This window comes from Nematostella vectensis, chromosome 1 (assembly GCF_932526225.1).
Source record: "Nematostella vectensis chromosome 1, jaNemVect1.1, whole genome shotgun sequence".
In the NCBI taxonomy this organism is placed as follows: domain Eukaryota; kingdom Metazoa; phylum Cnidaria; class Anthozoa; order Actiniaria; family Edwardsiidae; genus Nematostella; species Nematostella vectensis.
The window spans coordinates 736987-760674 of NC_064034.1; the positions used below are offsets into that span (position 1 = coordinate 736987).

General features: G+C 42.6%; 3 protein-coding genes across 3 annotated transcripts in view; 2 read left to right on the plus strand and 1 right to left on the minus strand.

Moving 5' to 3' along the window:
• Nucleotides 1-8: 8 nt before the first annotated feature.
• LOC5505823 (E3 ubiquitin-protein ligase RNF170) lies at nucleotides 9-3034 on the plus strand. Its single transcript, XM_032374174.2, has 4 exons — nucleotides 9-566; nucleotides 1323-1396; nucleotides 1713-1826; nucleotides 1898-3034. The coding sequence occupies exons 1-4, from the start codon at nucleotides 206-208 to the stop codon at nucleotides 2171-2173; spliced, it is 825 nt and encodes a 274-aa protein (XP_032230065.1). The 5' UTR covers nucleotides 9-205; the 3' UTR covers nucleotides 2174-3034.
• Nucleotides 3009-11566, minus strand: LOC5505820 (fibroblast growth factor receptor 4). Its single transcript, XM_032374172.2, has 8 exons — nucleotides 11315-11566; nucleotides 7694-8053; nucleotides 6817-7402; nucleotides 6345-6505; nucleotides 5953-6088; nucleotides 5413-5582; nucleotides 5005-5298; nucleotides 3009-4634 (listed from the first exon to the last, which is right to left on the minus strand). The coding sequence occupies exons 1-8, from the start codon at nucleotides 11400-11402 to the stop codon at nucleotides 3793-3795; spliced, it is 2637 nt and encodes an 878-aa protein (XP_032230063.1). The 5' UTR covers nucleotides 11403-11566; the 3' UTR covers nucleotides 3009-3792.
• A 41-nt stretch (nucleotides 11567-11607) lies between these two features.
• LOC5505826 (putative ferric-chelate reductase 1) overlaps nucleotides 11608-23688 on the plus strand; it is a 50402-nt gene continuing 38321 nt past the window's right edge. Inside the window, exons 1-19 of the transcript XR_007313317.1 lie at nucleotides 11608-11924; nucleotides 12049-12119; nucleotides 12292-12364; nucleotides 12755-12940; nucleotides 13048-13119; nucleotides 13354-13483; nucleotides 13733-13884; nucleotides 13965-14017; nucleotides 14095-14220; nucleotides 14298-14367; nucleotides 14768-14879; nucleotides 15259-15471; nucleotides 15877-15959; nucleotides 16151-16243; nucleotides 16626-16679; nucleotides 17940-18095; nucleotides 22841-22880; nucleotides 23379-23459; nucleotides 23550-23607. The gene's annotated coding sequence lies outside the window, so the exon portion shown is untranslated. The remainder of the gene's footprint in view (nucleotides 11925-12048; nucleotides 12120-12291; nucleotides 12365-12754; nucleotides 12941-13047; nucleotides 13120-13353; nucleotides 13484-13732; nucleotides 13885-13964; nucleotides 14018-14094; nucleotides 14221-14297; nucleotides 14368-14767; nucleotides 14880-15258; nucleotides 15472-15876; nucleotides 15960-16150; nucleotides 16244-16625; nucleotides 16680-17939; nucleotides 18096-22840; nucleotides 22881-23378; nucleotides 23460-23549; nucleotides 23608-23688) is intronic.

Sequence of the window (23688 nt, forward strand, 5' to 3'; positions counted from 1 at the left end):
TCGGTCGATAATAGTTCGGAAACACTTTCCGAAAATACTATGGGAAGAGGTTTTTCAAAGAAACATTGATGCCAGAATTTAGGCACAAGTGAAACCAGTACTGAGGTTGTATACATCTACATTGTCTGATTGCTTAGAATAAGAAAAACGGTGCATTGGTACGATTTAGTTCACCAGTCGATATTCTTTCGGGCAGATTTCCATCATGGCGTCTAACGTTTACAGTATCTTTTCCCTACACCATGCAAGGGGCTCTATAATCGAGGGGATAGGAGACGAAGTGCTTCTAGCGCTTGTTACAACACTTATTCTTATCGCGATAGTAAGTTTGATATACAATAGTCACTTTCGAATGCTGAATATCCACCCGCTACAAGCGGAGCAAGTCCGGCTTGCGCGAGACTGGTTAGGTATCGGGACCGGAGGGACAGAGCAAGACAATAATGAGAGGGACGAAATACAGGCCCCCGAGCCACCAAGAGCTTTCTCTAATGACAGGCAATGCCCTGTATGTATAACAGACGCTAGATTTCTCACAATGACAAACTGTGGTCACGAATTCTGCGGTAAGCGATATATACATCTCTACCATAATAGTCTTTGTATTGTGTACGTCATCATTCGGATATCTCAGGGGCTGGGGAGAAATCTAATTGAAAATTGATATAAATGGAGGCAATGGCTATTTAGCTGAGGATTCACAAGACGTAGAGCTCATTTACCTTAGATGTCAGGATTTGCTGTGAAGGAAAGGGGGGGGGGGGGGGGAGGGGGCTATAGGTAGGCTGTTTTTGGTGGCTCTTGGTGGGTACGTTCAGACCCTGAGAATGAACAGAACCTCAAAAGGAAACGTTTTGTATTGTCCTCTTTAATTTATTTTAGGCTAAATTCAGGATTCCTTATACCAACTGATTCAATTAATATCACAAGACCCCATGAAATAAAAGACTCAACCGTCTGTTTATTGATTTGTTTATTGCGGTGATACATCTGTTAGAGGTCTTAGAAATAGAAATAGAAACAGATAATGGCTTGCAAATGATCATTATAAGTGTGTTACACATTATTTCTTATTTGAACAAGTTTATATTACAAAAACCAGATATTAGTCCATGGTCAACCTCATTGCAGCGGTTGTCATTGAAGGCGATATTAAAAAAAAAATTTCTAAACAATTTGGAAGCAACACATCTAGTGGAAGTTGTTTGGCGATTCCCAATTCAATTCTCCCATCAATAGCCCTCAAATTGTGAGGGGTAGGCTGTAACTGTTAAAAGTAGAAAAGTAAAAAGTATGTAACTATGCTTCTATTTTTTAATCAGCACCATGTATTATTACATACTGGAGGCATGGCAGATGGCTAGGAGCAGTACAGTGCCCTGTTTGTCGACAACAGGTAACATATAATTTTTGCACTAGTAATAAAACTAGAGGGCACAGCCACGCCCCTTACTGGTCATTTCTTTAAAAAAGGGGGGGGGGGGACACTATGGCACTGTTTTGCACTCTATACTACATAATTTATCTTGGACTGCCTTGGTATCAAATCTAGGCACACAAGTCAACCCCAATCATTCCTAAACCTACAAAAATAGCCAGGGAAAGCTTCTCTAGAGCAAAAAGAAGTAGAAAGTCCCTTAACAAGAGGTTGGCAATGTTTTATTATTCTATTTTATGCACAAGTAACTCTGCATTCATTGTCTGCTTCACAGGTCAACTTGCTTTTTGCTAATTTTTCTTCTGAGGAGAGCTCTTCAGATGATTCCCACCAATGGCGGGGGGAAATCAATGAGTACAATAGAAGATTCTCTGGCCTGCCAAGATCGGTAAAGAGCTTAAATCTCACTTTCTCATGATTCTCAGTTGCCAGTTTTGACGTTTGACTTTTTCTCTTCAGGTTATGGAGCACCTTCGTGATCTACCCACCCTCCTGCGGCAACTGTTCAGTGAGCTGTTCTCTGTAGGAGGCCTTGTGTGGGTCCTGCGTATGCGTATAATCTTGTGCTTCTTTGCTGCAGCCCTGTATTTCATCTCTCCTCTTGATATCATACCAGAATCTGTGTTTGGTATACTAGGATTATTGGACGATGCCCTCATTCTGCTGTTGTTGTTAGTATATGTCACAGAGGCCTATAGGCAGTATGTAGCTAACATGGCTACAGGTAATAGATGACAGTGCTTATTGATGTCTGTAATCGTTGATGCCTGTGCTCATTGATGTCTGTGCTCGTTGATGTCTGTACTCATTGATGTCTGTGCTCATTTTATTAGGAATTGTGCTATTATGGTCAGTTATCAAGAGTATAGTGACATAAAAGCCAAGTCAATAACGTATTTACCCGTAAATTAAAGTTTCCATGAATAAAAGGGTTGATTATTTTGGTAAGGCCAATGGTGAAGTAACTACTGCATTGCAATGTCCTTGTGCTTGTTGTTTAAAAGAAAATTGTGTTCCCCAGTCCCAGTTGGACATTGAGGAATTATGCAGTTACAGGGGTGGAAGTTTTTAAATATTGTATACAAACCCCCTTTGGTCATCAGACAACCAAACTTAAAAAATGTCATAAAAGTTTCATTAGGTATGAAGGGAATTCAAGGAGATATCATGTGATGTGTAATGCCATCGCTTGTGTCACAAGTAGTGGTGTAGTAGAAAAATTATGGAACGAACCTAAGCAAAGTTTTGTCTTCAGCTCGGCTTCAGGCAGTGCCTAAATCTATTCATTATTTGTCACTCAAAACAGTGCTGTAGTGCTTAAAGGGGCCGGAACAAATATTGTTATAATTGTCGCTAATAATTCACTGTACTTTATTGTATGACATGCTACTTTGTATCAGAGATACTAGGGGGTGTATTTTGGCCTTTTAGAAATATTATATATATCTATTATATATTTTAAAATATTTTGCTTTGTGTATCGTAACATCAAACTTTGAGTCATTTTTGAGTGAGCAAGGTACATCCTCTACACAGTGGTAGGTCTCTAACAATAGAATTCATAATAAAATATACTAAATGACATTTATTTTAAAATTTTGCCCATTTTTATGCAAATATGAACTTTGTATCTATAAATATTTTCTTGTTTCTCACTATCACTGTACAAATGATAGATTTGCAGTAGTTTTCTAAATTGCTCTACAAGCTGTTTTACATGCACAGCTTTCAAAATAACTTGGCAGTATTACTCTAAAATAGTGTGACATTTTGTACATTGTAGTTAAAATTGTTTATATTTTTTTCAAGTTAAGTATACTATTACTTTCTGATTACCCAACAACTCAACAATTTCAAAATTTAAAACAAAAGCCACCACTGCATAGAACTTTGTAAACAACAGACCTCACCCACTATATAACACACAGACCTCATTTTTGAGGAACCGTTTCCTCCTGTTTTTCAAGAGGCTATCACCATTATCAGTTTACAGCTACTGTCAGTAGCTTTATCAGTTTACAGCTACTGTCAGTAGCTTTATCACTTTACAGCTTTTGTGGGCATGCCTTATTTCATTATTATCCTGGATTTTTTTTAGGTATTAAGCAAAAAGAACTTTGAATCAAAATGTACTAATAAAGATCTCCAATGTGCTTTAGTTACAGTACTCTACTTGGTTGGAGATCTCAGTCGCAAAAATTGGTTTCATACTGAAGCAGCAGTCCATTTTGTTTGTATCGACACATGCAGCAATAGGCCACACTATCTACCTCTTCGCCACATCATTAACCATCATTAAAGATGGTTATTATGGTATTTAATCATTGTCTTTATAAGCGTTAAACATAACACACTCATACAGCAACACCAGTGAAGAGAGCACCAATCTTTTGGTGCAGGTATCTAAACCTTGGTCTTTCATGAGGAACCAAACTCCAGCAATCTTGCATTAGGCTGTACATCTCTCGTGGACACTCCTTTGGCTTTGGGAGAATATCCCCATCTCTTACCAGGCTTATAACTTCCTCGTTATTCATACCATAGTATGGCGTCATCCCATATGAGTACACCTCCCATAGCATGATCCCGTAGGACCAGATGTCCGTGTTGTCATCAAAAATCCCATTGTGAATGGTCTCTAGCGGGAGCCAGCGAACTGGGTACTTGGATTTTTGTATAGTATTAAGGTGGTAGTAACTTGTGTTGGGGCCTGCATCACTTACTCCAAGGTTTGCAATCTTCACAATCATATTCTTACTGATTATGCAGCTCTTTGTGCAGAGCTGTTTGTGAATGTATCCCCTGCTCGCTAAATACTCCATACCGGCGGCTATCTGTTTAGCAATGCATAACTGATCCAGGTGGGACAGTTTGTTAGAGTCTGGATCGATGGCAGAAGAAGGCCGTTCACGAATAATGTAATGACTACAGCCACAATCTCGCAGGAACTGGTTAAGATCTCCGCGGTCTGAGTACTCAAGCACAAGGCAAAGAGGTCTCCCAATCACACACACTCCAAGCAAACTCTGAACATTGGGGTGATCGTATGTTGTCAGAACTAAGGCTTCCTCTTCGAAAGCATCCTTGATCTCCTGGCTGGGGACGGATTCCTTGCGCACCTTGACCATCACCATGACGTCTTGTTCCCCACGGGACAAGGGTGCCATGTTACCAAGGAAAAGCCTGCTTAGTGGACCTGCAAACGAAATAGAACAAGTAACACACCAAAAGTACATCGGACTGACGAAGACTGTTTTATTACAGCAAACGCAGAATTTCCCTCGTTGCACACATGGCTAAGCTTGGAGACCAGGGAGATTACGGCAAGCATAGAATTTCTAGCGCAACATTTGCATTGCGCGAAAAATAACCTGAAAAATTGCAGTTGTTGTACCAAACACGCTTAAAGGATGAGTAACGTAAAATTGCACGGAAATGAGAATGGTGTTTTAATATTTTAAACGCGAATAAAGTCTATAGCAATTTCGTTCCCAGAATCCAGAATCCTACTTTTACTAGCAGGGAAATGAAACAGCATGAATGAAACTAACACGACTTGCTCTTACCATCATCTAGGTCTTTAACGAACTCGATATTGTTTCTGTATAACTCCCATCTCTCTAGCTTCGGGTTGATGTAAGAGCTTGTGCTATTTCTCTCGAACATCGGGTTCTTCGTCAGCTGTTCCAGGCTGACCGGGGTCGGCGGCTTGTAGCGGCTACTCGCCCTCTGTCGCCTGATGCACACCACGCCTAGCAGGACGAGTACGAGCGTGGCCAGTGCGCAGACGACCAGAATGTAGAACAAGCTCTTGCCAGGCATGAACTGATCCCAGGGGCTTTGGGATACTGCCTCCATATCTGCGTGAAAAAGGACGGTATCACCCTGGGGATTTCTCCATACTCCATATAGCCCACCCTCTGAGGGGCGTATCAACCTGGGGATATGCCCATAAACCGTGTAGATCTACTTACCCTCTGAGGGGCGTATTACGCCAGACCTATTGTCAATGCCGTACGGGTTCTGGGCCAAACATTTAACCTCTGTGTATTCCTTGTTGACGGTGAACGTAAAGGATGACGTGTACATGCTCTCTCTACCTCTGTTCTGCTCACCATCGTAGTAGCGCCCGTCAATAAACCATCTGCAATACGAAGCAAAGTAATGACGTCGATAAGCCGCATTGTCTCCAGTTTACTTATCTGTTAGAATCCGCGCTATTAAACAGGCCATCCGCTCTAAATTATCAGTCACATCCCCGAAGAAACTTTCAATAGACACACTGTTTTTACATTTTTTGAAATATTTTTCGCGTTATTTTTCGCGATTGTTACGCAATCGACCGAAAGTAAACTGGTGACAATGCGGCTTTAATATATCCAGGACAATGGAACCTTCACTCAACCATCTCCGAGTAAATACGCAGCTAAGCCACTCGCTGAATTTACATAACTCGGATGTAAAAGTAAGAATTATTTTGAATGACGGATTACAATTCCAACAACGTTATTCACCTTATTTTCATGGGCGGCGTGCCGGTGGCCGAGCACCTTAGCGTGACATTGGCCCCGATGCCCGCCGTCTGGTTTAGAGTCGCTATGGTGATAAGTGCTTTTCGCGGAACCATGTTTCGCGTGGTCACTGGCATTCCTGGGAAAATGGTTACATAAGCCAACAAGCAACCAATATACATAGATTCACATATTCACCCGTCTACAACAATTCTCACGCCATTTCCTTCATTGAAATTCATTTAAAAGAAGCAAAAGTAAATTTGCAGATTCAATAAAAAAACAAGTTTAATAAAAGATTGAAAAAAGAAAACAAAGATGGTTAGAAAATTGAGCTTATTATTTTCAGTATTTATCAAGCCGGCATCATCAGAGTTCTCCACCAAATCACTTACGACGTTGTACGCTCGCAGTGGCCTTGGCAGAGCTCCTGCCGAGGTCGTTGTACACCAGGCATTCCACCTTCACAGTCTGCTCAGCACGAAAAGTTATTTTTGATGTGCGACTTTGGCCCATTGTGGCCAGATCGGATGAGTCTATTCCATTAATGTACCACCTGAATAAAGAAACGACAATCAGAAGACGCTAAGGATTTCAAAAGCGCTGTTTTTAAAGGGAAGTTCTGTTCAATAAATTCTTAATCATCTATCCAATTTTGTCGCGGAAGTGGGGATGTAACCCCTTGTCATAAGTGGGGTGGGGATGTAACCCCTTGTCCTAAGTGGGGTGGGGCTGTATCCCCTGTCCTAGGTGGGGTGGGGCTGTATCCCCCTGTCCTAGGTGGGATGGGGCTGTAATCCCTCTGTCCTAGATGGGGTGGGGTAATAACTCCGGTCCTGGGTGGAGTGGCTTTAAGCAAGTCCTTACTTGATCTTGAGAGGAGGATCCCCGCCGACAGTACACGTCATCGTCACGTGATCCCCAGTAACCACGTTCTGATCAGCGGGCCCAAGAACTATGATTGGTGGATCCTTGACGCTCAAAAATCCGTACATTTGAATGGAATCCACGCCAATCATCCCTATGCCGGCGTGACAGCCGTACATCCCGCTATCTTCCTTTTTCGTTTTCTTGAGCGTCAGTGTGGATTTGCGCTTGGGCCGGTTCCAGATATCGATTTGGTCTGGATCGTCGCTGATGATTCTACCATTCCACGTCCATTTAATCGGTACACGTTTTCTAGTCCCCTTCACGTGGCATACGAATCTCTGCGAAGAGCCGACAGCTACGGTGTGGTTCCCGAGAGGGTTTGTGAAGGAGAGCACGGTTTTAGGCACGTTAGCAACCACTTTGGTTGGCGAAGCAGTTGCCGTTGCAGTGGTCTCTGGTTTTTGTGATAGATGCATGCCTGTAGCTGTGATGTGCGTTGGAAGACTGTCGGTTGGTGCAGTACTTGTCAAGGATTGTTTTGTGGTGGAAAGAAGTGGTACAAACGGTTCATCTGTCGTAATTTCTGCAACGGAAATGTTATAAATTAAAACATTATTTTTCAATATTCCCAAAAATGCTTAATTCGTTTCTTTCTTTTGTTTCAGTAATGGGGAATAACTTAGTTTTCTAGTGCACCATTTACATCTCCTTCCCCCTGCTTATATTCTTAAACGTCCTTCCACATTTGTAAAATCGCTTCTAGTATCGGCAAGATCACTACGCTGAAAAACATAACAGCGGCTCAAAGGGTCCAATTTTCCTTTCCAATTTTCACATACGCATGCGCCACATGACACAGCTTTTGCATACTTACGTTTTACTGTTGCTTTGAACTCCGCTCTAAATCCTCTGAACCCAACTGAGGAATCCGAGACAAATTTGACAAACATTTGATTCGAGCTTGAGTCGACATCAAATGGTTGCATGCCGCCACAGTACTTGCCAATCATCGTGTCCGTCTCGCTCGGCCCATCGAATACCTTGACATAGTCATTGCTGCAAGCGAAGTTCCTCTCCGTGAGAAAATCCTTGAAGGTCAGACGGACAATAAGGCCCTGGGCTACCGTTATGGCCCATGTACAAGTTTGATCATCAGGGTAAGATTCATTAGGATAGTTTGGGCTGGTAAATATGCCACTTTGTTGGCCTTTGAAGTTTTTATGGCAGGGAGCAGCTGAAATAAAAGAAGGATTGTTAAATATTGTTGACGAGTAAGACCTTTTGAAGAATGATAGTTGAGGGGGCGCGATGCACCGCCAGAGTGTGCCTTTATTCTTGAAGATGGTCAAATACTATGCTTCTCTATATGTACTCTGGCTGCGACCCCCACCCCCCATCTTAATATCTTAATATAGGTATTAACATTCTTGAACATAGGTTTCGTAGATGGCGACTCGTCCGGGGCAATAGGCTTGTCCAAACAAACTTTTCTATGTCGGGTTGTTGATAGTTTTGCCTCTAAGGACAAGTTTGGTTGTTAATGGTTTTGCCTCTAAGGACAAGTTTGGTTGTTGATGGTTTTGCCTCTAAGGACAAGTTTGGTTGTCGATGGTTTTGCCTCTAAGGACAAGTTTGGTTGTTGATGGTTTTGCCTCTAAGGACAAGTTTGGTTGTTGATGGTTTTGCCTATAAGGACAAGTTTGGTTGTTGATGGTTTTGCCTATAAGGACAAGTTTGGTTGTTGATGGTTTTGCCTCTAAGGACAAGTTTGGTTGTTGATGGTTTTGCCTCTAAGGACAAGTTTGGTTGTTGATGGTTTTGCCTCTAAGGACAAGTTTGGTTGTTGATGGTTTTGTCTCTAAGGACAAGTTTGGTTGTTGATGGTTTTGCCTCTAAGGACAAGTTTGGTTGTTGATGGTTTTGCCTCTAAGGACAAGTTTGGTTGTTGATGGTTTTGCCTCTAAGGGCAGGAAAAGTATCCTTTATTTCGTTACGCCATGTAACGCTGGGTGACTAGTCGCCAAACAGAGTTGTACATGTGAAAAAGTATCACATTTCCCATATCATCGGCTAGTCACTAGCGTTTATCCAATGACACGCTCGGCTAGTCACTAGCGTTAATCCAATGACACGCTCGGCGTGCACCCACCTGCCTGGGCTCTTTCTTAGGTGAAAGTTCGGGGTTCTCCGCTGGACACGGTTTATTCGAGAACAATTGGCGACTTGCGCTAAGAAATTTTTAGGGGGCAAACTCGCGTGGCTCGACGGCAAAATAACCAGTCCCGTGCACAGGGGGGTGCGCAGGTTGCGCGCGCACCCCTACCCCTCCCCTTGGCGGTCAAAAAAGTGTCAATCTTCATATACTGTGCTTTTTTCATATAATACCTGACTGCGCGCACCCTCTCGGCCAATCCTGGGTACGCGCCTGATAACAACAACAATGTAGCCTTTTCATCGCTTACGAACCAGCCTGATTGTTTCTCTTTCAGAGAGGGCTTATTTTCATTGAAACATTTCACCATCTTGAGGCTTGCTGGTGTGACGGTCGTAGCCATTCGCCACTCCAAAAGTCACTTGACTTCTTAGTGCAAGTCGCTTGATTCACAATTATAATAACTTTATAGGGCATCGACTTTACGGGCTCACAATGTTTTGATAGTTTGCTTGCTTTTTTGAATGAAAAGAGGTATGAATTCAATGCGTTGTCCACTCCATGCGTAGCGCATTCGATGGCGTGGCTACTCGTTAAAACAAGTCCCAAAACACGACCCTTCAAATTCAGCGAGGTCGAAATGACTTGAAAGATATCCAAAACGATGCAACATTAGTTATTCATAACAATCACTTTAAATGAGCAGAATGCAAAAGAATTTGCCACGTCCTTCCGTATTTGGACTCCACCGTAATCAGTTCCTGGTAATAAATCACTGTCATAATCTCCCATGTACTTCCTTCAAAAAAGATTACCACATTTCACATTATAATGAGATCACCACTCCAACCCCAAAACTTCGGTTCCCCATTTAGCTAGTTATTAACAGTTTATCTAGTTTACAATTTGTTACACGCAGATCAAACCTAGAAAAGGAAAAGACAATGACCATTCCTGCTAGGGTGTGTCTGGTTTCCTTCTCGAGATAAAAATCTCAGAGGCTTGGCAGTTCCAGCCGTTTATATTATGTCCCCGATGACATCTTGAAGTGGCTCTTACAAGCTCTTCCTTTCAGCAATCACTGTAACTTCACATGATTTTTAATAGCTGAAGCTTTCATTGTTTAAGAACAGTTTTTAATTTGAATCGCGCCTTCTATTGTCACACGTCACATGTGGTAATTCTAACTTCTTCCACAAAGTCATGTTATTCCTTCAACGCATTTGGAAATATAAAAGAGGTATAGAGATACACTCTACTTCTAGAACTTAAACTGATTTGTTTATTGAAAAAGTGATGATTTCTTAGGTGATATCGCGTGCCTTGAGGAAACATCCAGTGCTTTTCACCCCCGTCAGCTCATATTTCGGTTTTCAGACGTGACTCTTACAGTAGTTAGGCATCTTACTTAGAGTAAACAAAACGAGACCTGAAATTAGTCCGATATCACAATAACATTAACTTTCATCTTATACGGATTTTCAATGATAAACAATTAATCACACGAAATCACGTTTTTATCATTCCAAAAGAGCCGGTCATTTAGAGTAGAAATACATTCGAAGCTTGAAAGCACACACGTCGAATTGAAAAATAAACAAACTGACAGCCCTAACAATGATGACTAGTTCAGGAATCACAGACGTGTGAAGCGAATAATGGCACACTGTAATAGCTTAGTGCTTTCTTATGCCAATTATGCGGATGGGGGGCTTTTACTGTCAGGTATAAAGCCATTGAGACAGTTTTACTAGAGTCTAGACCCCTGTACTAGAATGATACTTTAATGTGTATACTTTCATGTGTATATCAGTTGATCCAGTATGTAATTTGGAATTAGAGAATACGCTAGAATTCAGTAATTCTCGCGATTATAGCACATCCTAACAAAGATTTTACTACCGAGTCGAAGGCTTCGAATGCTTGATCGGTAACGGGTGATCTCGTGATAAGATAGCTGATAGTTTGAACCCAGAAATGGCTGGATGGTCATGATTAGCTATAGACTCGATGGCTACAGATTTTTTTACGCACTAACGCGTGCCTATGTATAACCCGCGCGCTTCAATTAAACCCCTATTCCTCGGTAATTCCCTTGGAATCCGTAGAAATAAAATACAAAGGTCGCAAACGCCATAAACATACGAGGTGTCCAGCTGTTTCAGGGTGGACCCAATAGAGCTTTTTACTGTGCGAGTTAGAGTCCGACGGTAGATCAGCCTAGGTTAACACTAAGACATGAAGCATACCGAACGAAAACACAAAAGAGATCAACTACGGAGCCTTTGGCTAGAATAAGGCATAAAAGTAACTTTTTAAGCATCGATAGAACCCCAAACTTACCTGAGGTATTAATCATCAAGGAGCTGAAGGCCAGAAAAGCCACGAATATTTGAACATAGCAACAGCTACCCGAGTTGCTTTTGATCATAGTAGAACTAGCAGTGGTAAGAACAGCCAAAGATCGGTCGTAAGATAGTTATGCCAGCATGCGACAAAATCGGTGAAATCCACACTCTCGAGTCGACCAACAATGTATAATAAAGCACAAACTAAATTGCTTCGGAAATCGAAACTTTCCTCGGTGAAAACTCGCTGAAACTGATCCCGCGAAAAGGATATAGATTATTCTACAACCGGAATTACGTCACGAGGCATAGCTTCCGGAACTTTGCGTTACCCGACACATCACGTCGAGGCTTGATCATGCTCGTGATCTGTACGTCTCTACTCCGGAAAAACTCGGATTCTCATCGACTGTAAACGGCAAAATACGAGTGGTTATCGAATACTTATTTCATCCAAGATGGCGGCAAAATTGTAAAAAAAAACTCTGCAGGGAGAAATGCACATTCGTTTTGAGATTCTTTCATAAGCTTTTTTTTTACTAGCTATTGTCATCAAGCTTGTGTGTTCTTAGATGTTTCGTTGGTTGAGTATCTCAAGTTGAATGGTAAGGGGTTTTTTTTCAATTTTTTAATATGCGTTGTCAAACTTGTTAGTGATCTATTGTACAAGTACGACGTTTGCATGTGTATTGTGAGTTTTTCGTCAAAGAAACAAAATTATGTTTATAGAGTCGCCAGGCCAGGACGGTGATAGTACTTGATGAAGATGAGAAGACATTTCCACAAACCAAACACACAAGGTAAAACAAGCTTTGCAAGAAAGTAAAGGAACTCTATTCATTTCACCATGGCTAGCAGCCCTTCTTCTCATATTTATCCCACGTTCGGGTTTTTTTGGTATTTTCATATTCTCTATTTTTTTAATGTATTTGCTGTGGTTTGTCTCTTATTGTTGTTGTTTTTCATCAACAGCTCCTCACAGAAAGTGAAGTCCAGTAGACCTCTGCAAGGAAAGAGTGGACCCACAAAGAGCGCATCATCATCAGTATGAAACTGATTTTACTTACTTTTATTAGAGACCCTGTGCCATTTGAGCTGTTGAGAGTTCGCTTCCATCCTGAATCACTCCCATTTTAGAAAAGTTACAGTACTAACCCTCAAAAACTGTTTAAACAAATCAAATCATCACCAGCTTTTCCAGGGCCAAATGTTCATATTTTCCTTTATGGCTTACCTTTGTCTTCCATTTATTCTGTGATTATTTTATATATTGTGATTGTGATTGGCAAACAAATACACTGAAGAGAAAATGAATTGCTGGACAGCTTCCATGAGTGCCTCCCTGCTATCTTTGAATCTCAAAATAAAAAAAAGTCAAAATGAATGGTGATCATGCTTCTTACTTTGTTATCTTCTTTGATTGTTGTGTTTTTAGCAAAAGAAAAAATGGATATATTCATCATTTGGGGACTTCGGGGACCAATTTGACATTCCAGACTCAAAACAAAAGAAAAAACAGACAGAACTGACTTCTTTTATTGATGAACACAACAAGATCTCAATAAAAGTAAAAAAGCTGGAAGATGAATTATGGATAGAAAAATACAAACCAACAACAGAAGTAAGATGCTGATTATGTCCTGGTTCTTTTTATTTTTAATTTTAATTATTCTTGCATACATAGGTATCGAGTCAGGAAATCTGTACCTGTTTGGGTTTTTTTCACAGATTGAGCTTGCAGTGCATAAAAAGAAAGTAGCTGAAGTGCGATGCTGGCTTTTAGAGCAGTTGACCTCAAAGGTAATATTTTTCCTGTAACATTTATTATGCCATCCCATTTTTACCCTTTCGTGAGCTAATGGGTTTTAAAAAAGGTGTTATTAATTTGATTTATATGTATAAACAGTTTTTTCTATACTGGGTACAATTGATTCAGCTGTAATAAGTGGGAGTGGTGGGATCTAGTCTTGATCTGATTTTACTTTTGAATAACATACATGTAAATAAAATGTAATTCTGTACTTTTTGTCACAGCCTTCAAATGCAATATTATTGCTAACTGGGCCAGTTGGTGCTGGAAAAACTGCCACCATTCATATGCTTCAAACAGAGTTATCATTTGAGATTCAAGAATGGATCAACCCCCTAGTGACGACAGATGAAGGTACTTAAGATTAACTTATTTAGATACCACAGCGTATGCCACTGGCATCTATTCAGGATGATATTTACAGTATTCAGGATTAGTAATTACCTATAGTCACTTAATTCCAGTTGACTATGTGAAATTAGTTCAATGTTTGAGGTCTAATTTCAATGTTTGAGGTCTATATTTATATTTTGAGTCCCCTTTACAGTATCCCTTTGAGGGCAGTGCCTAAACAAGTGAATTGGTACTTTTCTCTTTTCTTAGAACTCAGCAACAACGACTACTCCAAGTTCATGTCCTATCAGTCACAGCTCTCCCAGTTCAAAGAGTTCCTCCTGAGAGCAAACAAATACCCAACCCTATCCATATTTGGAACTAGTACTGATGCAAAACCAAGGAAAGTCATCCTGGTAGAGGTATGTTGTTTGCAGTAGTAAAAATATACAGGTGTATTTCAAAACAGATATAATTTGTTGTTTTGTTTTACAAAATATAGGACCTTCCAAATATATTCTTCCGTGATTCAAAGAAGTTTCATGAAGTGTTGCAGTAAGTTGAATTATTGTTTTTAGTTTTTGATAGTACATGGATAGGCATTATTTGTCACCATTTATGTACTTTTACAGGTCATATCAGTCTGCTGGGAGAAGTCCAGTTGTCCTTATTATATCTGACAGTCACCATGGAGACTCTAATGTTCACCGGTTATTGCCCAAGAGTGTGCAGGAAAGCTTGGGGGTGACCTCCATCAGGTAAGAAGAGACATTTGTCAAATCAACTCCACTTGACAAACTACTGACTGATTTTTTCCCCTGTTTTATTTTGATAGTTTTAACCCTATTGCTCGTACAAGTCTTGTCAAAACCTTGAATAGAATTGCTTCTTCCGAAAACCAGAAGGTAAATTAAATACCTAATGAGGTCAATGTTTCTTTTTATGATACAATGAAGAATAATGGGGGCAGACCTCAGTTATTGTTGGTGTTGTAGGATTGGGGATTACTTTTGTACTGTTTATTGTTATGTTTTGTTATGTTTACTGTTTACTGTTTATAAAGAGAGTGTGTTCACTTTTTCTCCATGTTTTGGTAAACAGGAAGAGAGCGCTTATTTCCTTTGTTTTGTAAGCTGGAATAGAGTTCATATTGTCTGTTTGTTTTGAAAGCTAAAAGAGAGTAAAACACTCATCATGTTTCTCTGTGAGTTTTTTTATTGTGTCCCTGTCTTGTAGGCTGGGTGGGATTTTTTATTGTCTTCCTGTTGTGTAGGCTTTGATTTTTTTTTGTCTTCCTGTCTTTAGGCTGGACGTGAGTTTGTGCTGCCTGGTAAAGAGGCGATTGAGGGGCTTGCTCAAAGCAGCACTGGTGATATCCGAACAGCTATAAATGCATTGCAGTTTTCTTGTCTCAGAGGTAAGTTAAAGCATCATTTAGTGTACTGTGTAACAAAGAGGATTACATACAATAGGTTATGCTCATTGGCATGTACCTAGACTTATATTTGTGTTTCCATTTATGACCCTGACTTGGTAGGATACATATAGGTGCCTATGTTTTTTGTAGTGAAGGGCATGCTAATTAAAATCTGACATCCTAGTGGACACAGGGCATAGAGCATGGAAATGCAGGTGGCACCCCTCCCTATGTTTTCTCACTCCTTCTAGTGCCACTTACCACACCCATGCATAGCACCAGAGGATAAGTCAATAGATTGCCAATAAGTCGATAAATTGCCTATATGGTCATTTCTTGATTAGATGCTCATCCTAGTATCATTTGTTAATGCCTGCAGAGCATCCAAGACCTAAGACTAGCAACCTGTCATTGCTGAAGAAAACTAAATCAGGAACTTCTGTACAGAAGACGTCATGGCAAAATCGGTTGTCAGAAGACAGCTCTAGGGCAGGCCAAGATTCAGGCGAACCATCTGTGTTATCTGCCATTGGTGGGCGGGATAGCTCTATATTCCTATTTAGAGCACTGGGGAAAATACTCTACTGTAAACGTATGTTTTCTCTTTCGATAGCTAAACAAAGTTGCTGTATTTTTTTGCTACAAAAGTGTTATACAAATGAGTTACAGAGCCAAGATTCTCTGAGAGCTCTTAACATTTTTTTTCAAGTTTGGTCTACACATAGTATTTTCTGTTTTAAACTATTTATACTGTTTTATATTACTGTTTTTCTCTCATTTTTATACCTGTATGTACGTTCCACTAGAAAATATTTAGGAGATGGTGTTGAATGAACCACAAATTTTGTTAAATCAATGATGTGTTGTTTATTGAAAAAAAATTGGTGAATTTTAATTTCAAGATTCTCCAATCTAAGCTTTACTTCATTTTGAGCTGCTAAATTTTCTTTACATTTTGACTTCCTGGTGAGGAATGTTAACATGCCTCTCTGAACAGGAGACCCTGTAACATCTGACAAGGACCTGCTACCTCCTCATCTCACCCACTGTGCTAGGAACACTCCGCAGTTCTGCCCAGAGGTGAGAGGTCGTCTTGGGTTTGCCTTCTCTTTGTTTGGGGGGAGGTGCTGTTGGGGATGTATGTAGCAAAGCAAAAATGTTGGCAAAAGCACCTGTGCTGTGTATTTGAACATAGAATTTTGATAAGCAGTACTGTAGGTTCTAGAAGATCTTTCAACACTCAACAAGAAATATCTGGTTTATGTTATCAGGAGGTTGCTGAGAGGGCACACCTGTCCAGTGAACTGCTTCAGTTGTACCTTCATCAGAACTATCTGGATTTCTTCACCGATCTGGACAGTGTGGTCAGTCTTTGATAATACTGTATTACCAGTTCCTAAAGTTACTCTACTTGCTTCTTGTGTCACACCAGCAGGTGTGTACCAAGGATCCCCTGGGGGTGGCCCCTATGTATACATTCCTGTCTCATCAATACCAGTATTCTAGTTAATCATAACACAGAATGCAGATTTGCTTGATGAACCTTGAGCAGACATACACACAAACCCCTGTTTTTGGTTGATTTTGGTGATTTGTTGAGTCACAGCCCATTTTAAATTCTGTTTGAAAAAGAAATACCTTAGGATTCATGTGCTTGCAGTGCTACTGAGCAGTTCTTGAATCAGCATTATTCACTTCTTGTTTTTTCTTATGTTCTTGGTTATGTTCTGTTTTTGTCCCCATCAGGAAGTTGCGCTTGAGTACATGAGCGATGCTGATATGATGTCTGCTGTGTGGATGGTATGTATAAAAAAATAGAGTACATGAACAATGCTGATATGATATCTGCTGTGTGGATGGTATGTATGAGTGATGCTTATATGATGTCGGCTGTGTGGATAGTATGTATGAGTGATGCTGATATGATGTCTGCTGTGTGGATGGTATGTATGAGCGATGCTGATATGATGTCTGCTTTGTGGATGGTATGTATGAGCGATGCTGATATGATGTCTCATGTGTGGATGGTGTGTATGAGTGATGCTGATATGATGTCTGCTGTGTGGATGATATGTATGAGCGATGCTGATATGATGTCTGCTTTGTGGATGGTATGTATGAGCGATGTTGATATGATGTCTCATGTGTGGATGGTATGTATGAGCGATGCTGATATGATGTCTCATGTGTGGATGGTATGTATGAGCGATGCTGATAGGATGTCTCACGTGTGGATGGTATGTATGAGAGGTGCTGATATGATGTCTCATGTGTGGATGGTATGTATGAGCGATGCTGATAGGATGTCTCATGTGTGGATGGTATGTATGAGCGATGCTGATATGATGTCTCATGTGTGGATGATATGTATGAGCGATGCCGATATGATGTCTCATGTGTGGATTGTATGTATGAGCGATGCTGATATGATGTCTGCTGTGTGGATGGTATGTATGAGCGATGCTGATAGGATGTCTCATGTGTGGATGGTATGTATGAGCGATGCTGATATGATGTCTCATGTGTGGATGGTATGTATGAGCGATGCTGATATGATGTCTCATGTGTGGATGGTATGTATGAGCGATGCTGATAGGATGTCTCACGTGTGGATGGTATGTATGAGCGATGCTGATATGATGTCTCATGTGTGGATGGTATGTATGAGCGATGCTGATAGGATGTCTCATGTGTGGATGGTATGTATGAGCGATGCTGATATGATGTCTCATGTCTGGGTGCTACTGTATGTATAAAAAATAAAGCACTGGCGCAATTCCTGGCGCAATTCCTGGCGCAAACAGACACAGGTTCTTTCATAGTGGGAAAAGGCAAGGAAACTTTCACGGTCGTTTTTTAGAGAAACGAACATGACATGCTTGTAATTAAAAGGAAAGGAGACCCAATACAAATTACATGGCGGGGGTTCCATTTGCCTGGATCTGCCAACGATTGCAACAGTATAACCGTCTGTCTTAATAATTAACTTAAAAAAAAAAGGGGAAACAATCTCTGCCATGGTTCATCATCTCAGTTCATCGACTTGTTTTGTGTCGGCAGCACCGTTCTTTGCTAGTACCATACATGGCGAGTATTGCAACGCGTGGCCTAATGTTTGCCAATGCACGTTACGGCCCCACGCCAGGTTTCTCTGCACCAAGCCGAGGAGGCTGGAGGCCGCTTCATAAACCCCAGTGGTTTGAGATCAATAAACGAGTGAGTACACACCCACCTGACGACACAACCACCTTGGCCTGCATATTCTGAGGACACACCCACCTTGACCTGCTTATTCTGAGTACACACCCACCTTGGCCTGCTTATTCTGAGTACACACCCACCTTGACCTGCTTATTCTGAGTACACACCCACCTTGGCCTGCTTATTCTGAGTACACACCCACCTTGGCCTGCTTATTCTGAGTACACACCCACCTTGGCCTGCTTATTCTGAGTACACACCCACCTTGGCCTGCTTATACTGAGTACACACCCACCTTGGCCTGCTTATTCTGAGTACACACCCACCTTGGCCTGCTTATTCTGAGTACACACCCACCTTGGCCTGCTTATACTGAGTACACCCACCTTTGCCTGCTTATTCTGAGTACACCCACCTTGCCCTGCTTATTCTGAGTACACACCCACCTTGACCTGCTTATTCTGAGTACACCCACCTTGACCTGCTTATTCTGAGTACACACCCACCTTGGCCTGCTTATTCTGAGGACACACCCACCTTGGCTTGCTTATTCTGAGTACACACCCACCTTGCCCTGCTTATTCTGAGTACACCCACCTTGCCCTGCTTATTCTGAGTACACACCCACCTTGGCCTGCTTATTCTGAGTACACACCCACCTTGCCCTGCTTATTCTGAGTACACACCCACCTTGACCTGCTTATTCTGAGTACACCCACCTTGACCTGCTTATTCTGAGTACACCCACCTTGGCCTGCTTATTCTGAGTACACCCACCTTGCCCTGCTTATTCTGAGTACACACCCACCTTGGCCTGCTTATTCTGAGTACACACCCACCTTGACCTGCTTATTCCGAGGACACCCACCTTGGCCTGCTTATTCTGAGTACACACCCACCTTGGCCTGCTTATTCTGAGTACACACCCACCTTGACCTGCTTATTCTGAGGACACCCACCTTGGCCTGCTTATTCTGAGTACACACCCACCTTGACCTGCTTATTCTGAGTACACCCACCTTGACCTGCTTATTCTGAGTACACACCCACCTTGACCTACTTATTCTGAGTACACCCACCTTGCCCTGCTTATTCTGAGTACACACCCACCTTGCCCTGCTTATTCTGAGTACACACCCACCTTGGCCTGGTTATTCTGAGTACACACCCACCTTGGCCTGCTTATTCTGAGTACACCCACCTTGCCCTGCTTATTCTGAGTACACACCCACCTTGGCCTGGTTATTCTGAGTACACCCACCTTGGCCTGCTTATTCTGAGTACACACCCACCTTGGCCTGCTTATTCTGAGTACACACCCACCTTGGCCTGCTTATTCTGAGTACACACCCACCTTGACCTGGTTATTCTGAGTACACACCCACCTTGACCTGGTTATTCTGAGTACACCCACCTTGGCCTGGTTATTCTGAGTACACCCACCTTGCCCTGCTTATTCTGAGTACACACCCACCTTGGCCTGGTTATTCTGAGTACACACCCACCTTGGCCTGCTTATTCTGAGTACACACCCACCTTGACCTGGTTATTCTGAGTACACCCACCTTGGCCTGCTTATTCTGAGTACACACCCACCTTGACCTGCTTATTCTGAGTACACACCCACATTGGCCTGCTTATTCTGAGTACACACCCACCTTGGCCTGGTTATTCTGAGTACACCCACCTTGCCCTGCTTATTCTGAGTACACACCCACCTTGGCCTGGTTATTCTGAGTACACACCCACCTTGGCCTGCTTATTCTGAGTACACCCACCTTGCCCTGCTTATTCTGAGTACACACCCACCTTGACCTGGTTATTCTGAGTACACCCACCTTGGCCTGCTTATTCTGAATACACACCCACCTTGACCTGCTTATTCTGAGTACACCCACCTTGCCCTGCTTATTCTGAGTACACACCCACCTTGCCCTGCTTATTCTGAGTACACCCACCTTGACCTGCTTATTCTGAGTACACACCCACCTTGACCTACTTATTCTGAGTACACCCACCTTGCCCTGCTTATTCTGAGTACACACCCACCTTGCCCTGCTTATTCTGAGTACACACCCACCTTGGCCTGGTTATTCTGAGTACACACCCACCTTGGCCTGCTTATTCTGAGTACACCCACCTTGCCCTGCTTATTCTGAGTACACACCCACCTTGACCTGGTTATTCTGAGTACACCCACCTTGGCCTGCTTGTTCTGAATACACACCCACCTTGACCTGCTTATTCTGAGTACACCCACCTTGCCCTGCTTATTCTGAGTACACACCCACCTTGGCCTGCTTATACTGAGTACACACCCACCTTGGCCTGGTTATTCTGAGTACACCCACCTTGCCCTGCTTATTCTGAGTACACCCACCTTGCCCTGCTTATTTTGAGTACACACCCACCTTGACCTGCTTATTCTGAGTACACACCCACCTTGGCCTGCTTATTCTGAGTACACACCCACCTTGACCTGCTTATTCTGAGTACACACCCACCTTGGCCTGGTTATTCTGAGTACACCCACCTTGGCCTGCTTATTCTGAATACACACCCACCTTGACCTGCTTATTCTGAGTACACCCACCTTGCCCTGCTTATTCTGAGTACACACCCACCTTGGCCTGCTTATACTGAGTACACACCCACCTTGGCCTGGTTATTCTGAGTACACCCACCTTGCCCTGCTTATTCTGAGTACACCCACCTTGCCCTGCTTATTTTGAGTACACACCCACCTTGACCTGGTTATTCTGAGTACACCCACCTTGCCCTGGTTATTCTGAGTACACCCATCTTGGCCTGCTTATTCTGAGTACACACCCACCTTGACCTGCTTATTCTGAGTACACCCACCTTGCCCTGCTTATTCTGAGTACACACCCACCTTGGCCTGCTTATTCTGAGTACACCCACCTTGCCCTGCTTATTCTGAGTGCACACCCACCTTGACCTGCTTATTCTGAGTACACCCACCTTGCCCTGCTTATTCTGAGTACACACCCACCTTGCCCTGCTTATTCTGAGTACACCCACCTTGCCCTGCTTATTCTGAGTACACCCACCTTGCCCTGGTTATTCTGAGTACACACCCACCTTGACCTGCTTATTCTGAGTACACCCACCTTGACCTGCTTATTCTGAGTACACACCCACCTTGGCCTGCTTATTCTGAGTACACACCCACCTTGCCCTGCTTATTCTGAGTACACACCCACCTTGACCTGCTTATTCTGAGTACACCCACCTTGACCTGCTTATTCTGAGTACACACCCACCTTGGCCTGCTTATTCTGAGTACACACCCACCTTGCCCTGCTTATTCTGAGTACACACCCACCTTGACCTGCTTATTCTGAGTACACCCACCTTGACCTGCTTATTCTGAGTACACCCACCTTGACCTGCTTATTCTGAGTACACCCACCTTGGCCTGCTTATTCTGAGTACACACCCACCTTGACCTGGTTATTCTGAGTACACCCACCTTGCCCTGGTTATTCTGAGTACACCCACCTTGGCCTGCTTATTCTGAGTACACACCCACCTTGCCCTGCTTATTCTGAGTACACACCCACCTTGGCCTGCTTATTTTGAGTACACACCCACCTTGGCCTGCTTATTCTGAGTACACACCCACCTTGCCCTGCTTATTCTGAGTACACCCACCTTGGCCTGCTTATTCTGAGTACACACCCACCTTGACCTGGTTATTCTGAGTACACACCCACCTTGACCTGCTTATTCTGAGTACACACCCACCTTGGCCTGCTTATTCTGAGTACACACCCACCTTGGCCTGGTTATTCTGAGTACACACCCACCTTGGCCTGCTTATTCTGAGTACACACCCACCTTGGCCTGGTTATTCTGAGTACACACCCACCTTGGCCTGCTTATTCTGAGTACACACCCACCTTGGCCTGGTTATTCTGAGTACACACCCACCTTGGCCTGCTTATTCTGAGTACACACCCACCTTGGCCTGCTTATTCTGAGTACACACCCACCTTGGCCTGCTTATTCTGAGTACACACCCACCTTGACCTGCTTATTCTGAGTACACCCACCTTGACCTGCTTATTCTGAGTACACACCCACCTTGACCTGCTTATTCTGAGTACACCCACCTTGGCCTGCTTATTCTGAGTACACACCCACCTTGACCTGCTTATACTGAGTACACACCCACCTTGACCTGGTTATTCTGAGTACACCCACCTTGCCCTGCTTATTCTGAGTACACACCCACCTTGACCTGGTTATTCTGAGTACACCCACCTTGGCCTGCTTATTCTGAGTACACACCCACCTTGCCCTGCTTATTCTGAGTACACACCCACCTTGGCCTGCTTATTCTGAGTACACACCCACCTTGACCTGCTTATTCTGAGTACACCCACCTTGGCCTGCTTATTCTGAGTACACACCCACCTTGCCCTGCTTATTCTGAGTACACACCCACCTTGCCCTGCTTATTCTGAGTACACACCCACCTTGCCCTGCTTATTCTGAGTACACACCCACCTTGCCCTGCTTATTCTGAGTACACACCCACCTTGGCTTGCTTATTCTGAGTACACACCCACCTTGCCCTGCTTATTCTGAGTACACACCCACCTTGGCCTGCTTATTCTGAGTACACCCACCTTGACCTGCTAATTCTGAGTACACCCATCTTGCCCTGCTTATTCTGAGTACACCCACCTTGCCCTGCTAATTCTACAAATTTCGATACTTTTCATTTTCCTCAGATGCGTGATAGTAAACAGGCTGCACGGGCACTTTTCCCGGGTAAGCGGCTTATTAATGTATTATCATTGTTACCTACATATCAAGGTTTTCATTAGGAAGACAAGCTCTTTATTAAGAACACTCCGAACTCCACATTTCAAAATCTTCAGTCACACTATACAAATAAAACCTCAATATAAAGAACACGTTTTCGGCGCTAAGGGTGACCGTTAGTTTTAACCTTTTAAAAAAGGTTAGGGTTAGGTTAGTTATATGGAAGTTCCACTCTATTGATTGTTGACATCATGTTTAGTAGCTGGAAGTGATAGCTGTTTTTATTTCAACGTTGTCGTTACTTTTGGCTGTGCCATATTGTGTGTTGTGTTTTTATAGTAGCTAGCGCATTATATATGTCGTAGGATGTGTTTATAGCTAAAGCACATTATATATGTCGTATATATATATTATATATATGATGTGTTTATAGCTATAGCACATTATATATATCGTATGATGTGTTTATAGCTATAGGACATTACACAGTTTTCTGGCTTTTAGATCATGCGTCGAACGCCACCGTTCTACATACAGAGATATTACCATATTTGGCGATCACTGACGCTCCCCTCAAGACACCAGGTAACCTCGCCTTACTGTGTCGCGCATGCGCGCCTCTTTCTTTAGCCATACAAGACACTCGTTTGTCATTTTCCGTAAATCTTTTTCCAGGACAAATAGAATTCCTCCAACAAATAGGTCGACTGCAAAGAGGACGGTCTTCTAACAGGTATTGGTAACGGATCTTTGTAGTGTTTATTGTTCTAAACGCACTTTTACCATTCGTGTTTAACGTTGCCATTGCTTGGTT